This window comes from Brachypodium distachyon, chromosome 2 (genome assembly GCF_000005505.3).
Source record: "Brachypodium distachyon strain Bd21 chromosome 2, Brachypodium_distachyon_v3.0, whole genome shotgun sequence".
NCBI lineage: Eukaryota > Viridiplantae > Streptophyta > Magnoliopsida > Poales > Poaceae > Brachypodium > Brachypodium distachyon.
In genome coordinates, this window is record NC_016132.3 from 9,116,037 (window position 1) to 9,123,476 (window position 7,440).

Here is a 7,440-nt window from a genome sequence, read left to right on the forward strand (position 1 = left end):
AAAAAAAAGAAGTGGTTAGAGTTCGGTGCAACAAAATGTTCGGCAGCATCTCAAGTGGATGTAATATTGTTTAGGACCGGAGTTTCGCTTAACAAGACAACACAAATGGCGCAAAAGTGCAATTTTCTCCAATTTCTTGTGGTCCGACCGGCCAGGTGTGTGGCGTGCCGTCCTCACCATCGTGCGCGTCACGTCGCCGGAAGGCCGGCCCCATCTATACGTACGTACACTGCCCGTAGTGCGAGGTCTACTCACCGTTAAGAGTTGTGGTTGGTGCGTCCTTGTGCCGAGCCATGTGTCCTTATGATCTGCCGGCCATTGCAATTTTTTGAATGTTTTTTATGACCAGTAGAAAGGTATTTTAGCTCTTTCTATCTAAATATAAGATGTTTTAGCTCTTTCTAAGTTAAATTGATTTAAAGTTTAATCGAGTTTATTTCTTTCTCTCTCTTGTTTTACTTCTGCGTTCGAATCTTGTTACGAAGCTTCGTTGACTGTGTCTCTCCACTCTGTCTACCATCTATCTCACCCCTCTACTCACACTTGTTGTGTCACCATGACAATCGTGTTTCATCCGGGTTGTCAGTCTTCCTTGCCTTGTTCCTAACTTCCGGTCGTGTCAGTCCCTCGATGTCACCAACATGGCTTTAGGTATACCTTTGATGACTTTTCCCGGATCATTAGGTTGCCTTGGTCGTTTCTCCCGATCATTCGTTGGCTCATCATATATACAACGGTGGGTCACTGACATGCTAGAAGTCTCTTCTACTAGGAAACAAGCCGTTTGATGTGCCATATGAGGTGAATATCCATCCAAGAAAGTTCAATGACATGTGTTGCTTTTCGTATCAAAATTTCCGAGTACAATACCCCTTTAATGGGTGCCAAGCTTCAGAAAACCACAACTTTTGGTCAGTACGGATTTTTTTCCCACTCGGCACAAGCTTGCACCCACTCGAGCTTCTTGTGAGTCAGGGTATTCAGATTACTAGCCCAAAATATTGTCTTCCTGAGAGAGCATTTTTTCTTAGGTCGAGAATCTCGATAACATTGAAAACAAAAGGCCATCGCACATCAAAGGAACTACTCCTTCCGATCCATATTAATTGTCGCTGATTTAGTACAAAGTTGTACTACTAATATGAATCAGAGTGTTTTTCTTTTCTTTTGTGTGTCTAAAAGAATTTAAAACACTTCCACTAGCATGGATAATTAATGATTCCAAACTACATATTGACACGAGTTCAACAACAAATGCCGTTTTGAGACGAGGTTGGTCATATACCATCACTAAAACCCACTAAAAACCATTAACTTTGGACCTGAAATGGAAATATACGGAATAGTCTCCCACGTTGGTGGACCGTGGACCGGACAAGAGAATACCTTCCGATCTGCCGTAAACAGAGTCTCCCACGTTGGTGGACCGTGGACCGGACGTTGACGGTAGTTGTATGATTCAAGAGAATACCCTCCGATCTGCCGTAAACAGTGTCATTAAAAATTTAACCCCCTGCTGCCAGTGTATTTATACAAAAGTTTAAAGGAACTACATAGATGTGGCAAGTATGTTTCAAATGTATTTGGTTTTGATTTAAGGTGTGTGTAAAACCTCATTGACCACGACAAAACTAACATGTTTTAATTGAAACATGATAGATTATTTATGAGTCACACTACGCACACAGGGGGGGAGCTAGGTGGGTGTTGCATGTTATATCTACGAAAAATTATGAAAATGTTGTTGTCTTTTGATAAATTATATGATGTGTTGTTATACTTACAGTAGTTGCTCTACCCTAAACAAACATCCTAGCTCCGTCATGGTATGGACACATGGAAAATGTTTTACAATCGTACACCGAGGACAAAACTCTTGTGAATTAACTCATCTTAAAGCAAACCAAGTTATTCTTACTTGTCTGCGGACTACGACTTGCACGACGACGCCCTGGGCACCCTGCCGAGCGGGAGCTCCTCTTTGCATTTTTTTTTTCGCACGGGAGAAGAAGCGGCTCATTTCAGGCAGGCATATTTTTCTTTTCAGCTACACACCACGGTACACACGGCATCATTTCACCCTTTTAGATGCACACACGCCAATACGCTTTACTTCACATTTGCACCCAAGATGCCAACACAAACCGTCACATCTCAATGTTGAAAACTAGCCAACTAAATACTGCATATCATCTAAAAGACATATATAAGTCACAAAACAAACAGGTTCGATTTTACAAATCTCATGAATTCATGAGGACAATGAGCGTTCTTGGTAGAGCAAAAGTTTCAGTGATTTCCATCTCTTTGTCCAGGTAGAAGCAAACAAGGTAGTAACATCAAAGCGATGGTACAACGCAAGAGCTTCGTGGGCCAACGATCAGTCAGAGTCAGAGACCGGCAGCAGTTTCTTGGACGGGGAGTAGAGCGCCACGGCGCCGAGCTTGGGATCTGTGTACTTGTTGTACACCACCTTCTGCTTGCTCGCCGCAGCCGTCGAGTGGAGGCTCACCAGCCGCCTTGCGCACCCCCTGTCAGTTCCAAACACCAAACCAAAGCGTTAATGATGATACCACAAGAAAGAAAAGATTCAGATCAGCTGCATTTGTCACGCCTCTATATATCCATATGCATACAGAAAACACAAGGATTCCTTTTGGGATTTCAGATAATTCAAAGCAAAATGCTGTGCACAGTCTAATTAACAAAACTAGATAACCAATAGAATCCTTATAACATGACACAGAACTGGTAGAGTGCATGTGAAGTATGAACATTAAGTTAGGTAGAAAGCAATAATCTATAGTTTTTTTTTGCGGGGAATAATCTAGTTACCATAGCATGTGAGGAATACAAATATAAAGTGTGATTCAGGTTTGATGTAAATAATCAGATTTTCAGGAAGCAAATAACATGATCCAGCGGAGCATGTGAGCATCGCAATTTAGAGTGTGGTTCAGGTTTTGATGCAAATTATCAGATTCCTCACAGAGCAGGATTAAGTCAGAGGAAGAACACGCACAGCAATTCTTCCTCAGATAAGCCTGTGTGGTGCTGCAGGGTATCGCTCCACAGCGGACACACATCAAGGGTGCAGCGTGCCGCATACACAGCTGCTGCTGCGGTCATCGATGGTGAGTAGATAAGCATCGAGTACTGAACCAGCGCAAGCTCAGCATAAAAGTATGCCATGTTCTCCAGCTGCGTTGCAGACAGCAAAGATTGCACATTACACCTCAATGAGTGAATTCACAGTAGAATTACCGAGAAGAGGAGGGTCACTGTATTACCTCCTTGTCACCCATGGCAGCTTTTAAGTACCGAACGATGAACATATACACCGTCGGTACTGTTAAGTTCCACTGGAGCTTGTTCAGTATAGACTTCTCCTTGATCAAAACCTGCTCTCTGCTAAATGCATAGTTTGATATGCACAAAAGTTCCTTAACCTGTAAATATAGTTCATGTTTAATGTAAATAACCAGATTTCACAAGCAAGTCTGATAAAGTTTTATCATACAGCAGTTCTGAGCTTTTGATGAAAAAGATAGTTCGATTTTAAGCCAAAGAATTGAATCTAGTACTGTTTACACAAATCAAACAGTATAGGGCAGATTAGTACAAGAACCCTTACCAGTGGAGCCCAAATCTCTTCATACTTGCATGCTATCAACATTGCGCTGACACCAACAAGCTGAAGCTCTTTCTTTGGAATACTCTCCATAGATAAGTACTGGTCGATTATGTAGACCGTGAGGTACAGGGTCTCTGGCATAAGTAGAAGCTTGTCGTGCACTTCTATCAGCCAATCGGTCAGAATTGCCCTCATTCTCTCATTGATCTCAGCCTGTGAGCTCATGTAGGAGCAGAGGGGCCGGCAGGTACCCTGGACAAGTAGCAAAATGCAGCAAAGTAATTACTGTTACTTCACAAATTTCACATAACAGAAGTCAATTATCAGATAACAGCTTCCCAATTCGACAGTTACTTCACAATGCTCACAATAAAGGGTCGAATCAAGCTCACCTCAGTGCTCTTGTAGAATCGATAGATGTCTTCTACATAATCTACCACTGCGAACTCATCTTGAGCATCAGATGCATCGATGTCATATGTTGCCGGCGCCTTCTTTGGGCTGGAGATCACCCCATCAGAAGCCTGTGTTCAGAACAAGAATTCAGCAAACAATTCATAATGTGAAAATCATTAAGCTCAGATGTCACTTCCATACCCTGCTGCATTTGGTAAGAATTGAGGTTAAGGTGTGGATCGGCGCCCTCCGGGACGCGGCTCTCTTGCCTGGAATTTTCTTTTCCTTCTCAGAGTCTGAGCTTATAACAATGATTTCGGGCTTCACCCTGTTGTTCTCCTTGTGCTGTCTGATTGCTTTGCCGCACTTGTCAGCTGCTGCTAGAGCAGCCCGACCATTGATAAGGTTACCGACGTCGACAAGTGCTCGACGGGTTCTTGCGGCTGGTTGTTGAGCAACCATGGACTTTGTTCTCCTGGCAAGCCTGGCAGCATCTGTTCAAGTTGGAATTTCGGAGGATGAACACAAGAATTGCATCAGGTATATAGTACTGGAGTTAGGCAAAGTTCAATGTTCAGAACAAGAAGATTTACGAACATACATGGAGGGGATTAGAGGAACACAACAACTAAGAACAAGAATCCCAACTAAAGAGGAACGAGAAACACAATTAGACGCGCGAAATCTTTAAAGGTGCCACCTTTACTGGAATACTACGGAAAGGGGACAAGAATCCGAACTAGAGCTAAAATGAAAAAACCCCAAGAACAGAGCAGGAAATGGACATCCAGAGCTTGTCACGGCAATCAGGCAAGGCCATCTTACATATCAAGAATAGTAATGTCAACATTTCTTTCAAGAAACTTCGATATCAAGAACAGTAATGTGGAAAAAAAATCAAGAGTTGTCGCAACAACACGACAACTACAATTGCCTCTTCTGGTGCGTGTGCGTGGTTCCCAGGACCTAATCCGTCATGAGACCTCACAAGACGCGCATATACCAATCGAATTTTCAAAATATGCCCCCTTTGTGGCGGAAAAGCAACAAGAATCCGTACTAAGCCCGCACAACCAATCGATCCTACAGGAAGAAAATCGACAAGTATAAACCTAGAGGCACGAGCTCCTCAAGGCGGCCAAGAGCCCGAGACAAGACCTTTACCACGCCAAGAAACGAGCAATCCAAGAATCTTACGAACCCCGCATCGACCACTAGACACCCGTCCGCTACCACCCCACCCTCCTCGCCGCCACCGCTATGATAATCCGACATGGAGACAGATAGAACGATCCAGGGAAGGAGAGACTCACCGCCGCCGGCCTTGTGTTCTTGAGCAAGAACATCGCGCGCAGGCGCTTGCCTCCTCGAAGCCATCGATCGCCGCGTCGACAAAAGAACGGATCGACCAACAGGGGACCCTCTCTCCCAGAGTTCTCCCTCCCGGTTCTTGTTCTTGCTCTGGACGACGATGACGCGAGCCTTTGGTTTGTGGAGGAGAAGGAACTGAACAGGAGACGGGCGGACGGCGGGGCGGTTTGCTTTGTAGGCGATGGATTTATTTTCTGGGGAGGGGTTTCTCCAACGGTCGATTTTTTAATAAATGGAAGCCGACGGCGGGATGGCAATCGGGGCGCTGATCCGACGGCCCTGATTCGATATTACGAAATTTGTAGCCGTTTGGAACCAAACTCGGGTCGGGGTGCTCGAAGATGGATAGTACAGGCGACGATTATAGCACAATCTGTACTCTTCTGTTTTGGGGGAGGAGGAAAATCTTCCTTCTTTTTTTCAGTTTTCCCTAACGAGCAAGAAGTCAAACAGTTGGATCACGGGACCAGCGAGGCGTTTTAGGAGCAGAAGGATGCGCAAATGACTAAAAACTGAAGTAATACAATATTATTTTGTTAAGTCAAAAAACTACTCCCTCCGATCCATAATAAGTTAGTACAAATTTTGTACTAAACAGATGACACTTTTTATGGATCGGAGGGAGTAACTTTTAGGATTGTTGACATGAAGTCTTAGAAAATGGTTTTTCAGAATCGATTACAACATATGTCTCTTGTATATTTAGTCACATAAATAGCATGTGTTGTTTAATGCTTATGAATTCATATTGTAACCACACCCAACATGTTTGGTTGGGGGCATGAGGTGAAATGTGATGGAATGATTCAAGATATTAAGCTCGTTTGGATGTTTGTGCAGGGGACATGAGGCAAAAACAACTAAGTGCTGGGAAGATGCTGGTGGCAAGGGCATCGATGATGCACGTCATTCAAGTCGGCGGCCGTAACCTTAGAATAGGCGCCGGCGGAAGGGGAATCCCCAACGTGTGCTTGTGGCTTAGGCGTCGGAAGTGCAAATAAGGATTATAAGGTGCCATTTAGTAAAAATTGCACTCTTTAATGACCAATTGCTTTTGTATTAGGCATAAAAAATTGAATTATTTGATTATAAAAACTAGAAATTCTAAATTATAGTAAATTCATTTGGAAGGTTTGATAGGTCAGTTTACGAAAGTTAGTCTATGAATTTCAAAAGGGACATCGGACACACCAAATTTCCTTCATCGAAAGTTTTTGTTTTTTAAACAAATTTCCTTGATCGAATGTAGCATGAAACTAGTGGTCTTAAAGCCCAACAGCATCCTTCATATACAACCGAATGACATAGTAGCATATCTACATCGCAAATTAAAAATGTATGTCCTCACCACCAAAAGAAGGCGGTCCTAATATGTCTCAGGCTTAGGGAAAGATGAAAAATATGAGCCCCTTGATCACACACATGTACTTCTAGAAAAATTCGTGTCATGTACCTCTTCAAATTGAAAAATAACTCATTATTACATAGTTGCAAAATCGTGCGAAATATAATTTTCTACAAAAAAGAAAATAAATTTCACAGAACCACACTTTTACGGTTCGAGTTTCACAAACCATGGTTGTTGCTAATATTCTCAAAATAATACAAGTATTGGGGCAGCTATTCTCACAATAACCAAATCGAGAGAATTAACTCGTTTGATGGCATTTTCGACATCTCGGTCCACCTGTTAGACGCCATGTGGCCAACCCGGCTTGTTTTCATTGCCACGTGAAAGGCCTAATCGAGTGTAGGTCAGAGGGTGATGTGGCGACGAAAAAGAGCCATGTTGGCCAAGGGACGTTTGGCAGGTGGGCCCCTCCTGTCGGAAACGCCTTACTCCCCAATTTGGTTTTTGTGAGAACGACTACCCTTGTAGTCCTACCAAACAGGTGTAGATATACTTTCAAACTTTTGAAAATCCTACAATGACAAAGCAACCGAAAGAATCCCACCCGGTTATTTCTTCCGTCTTGGTTGATCTTGTACCTCCGTCGAGGGATGGAGGCTTTCCTTGATCTCGTCTCCACCACCTGTCC

At 43.3% G+C, this 7,440-nt stretch overlaps 1 protein-coding gene across 1 annotated transcript; it reads right to left on the minus strand.

Moving 5' to 3' along the window:
• Positions 1-2,082: 2,082 nt before the first annotated feature.
• On the minus strand, positions 2,083-5,569 carry LOC100841621 (cyclin-B1-3). Its single transcript, XM_010232492.3, has 7 exons — positions 5,344-5,569; positions 4,232-4,524; positions 4,027-4,158; positions 3,635-3,886; positions 3,291-3,449; positions 3,023-3,201; positions 2,083-2,531 (listed from the first exon to the last, which is right to left on the minus strand). The coding sequence occupies exons 1-7, from the start codon at positions 5,405-5,407 to the stop codon at positions 2,381-2,383; spliced, it is 1,230 nt and encodes a 409-aa protein (XP_010230794.1). The 5' UTR covers positions 5,408-5,569; the 3' UTR covers positions 2,083-2,380.
• Between the last annotated feature and the right edge of the window lie 1,871 nt (positions 5,570-7,440).

Excerpts from the sequence above, each read along its gene's own strand:
- LOC100841621 (XM_010232492.3), bottom strand. The coding sequence starts at position 5,407 with ATGGCTTCGAGGAGGCAAGCGCCTGCGCGCGATGTTCTTGCTCAAGAA. Across the intron at positions 3,887-4,026 it reads GATTCTACAAGAGCACTGAG|GGTACCTGCCGGCCCCTCTG; the intron begins GTGAGCTTGATT and ends CTACTTGTCCAG. Across the intron at positions 3,202-3,290 it reads CTGCCATGGGTGACAAGGAG|CTGGAGAACATGGCATACTT; the intron begins GTAATACAGTGA and ends TCTGCAACGCAG.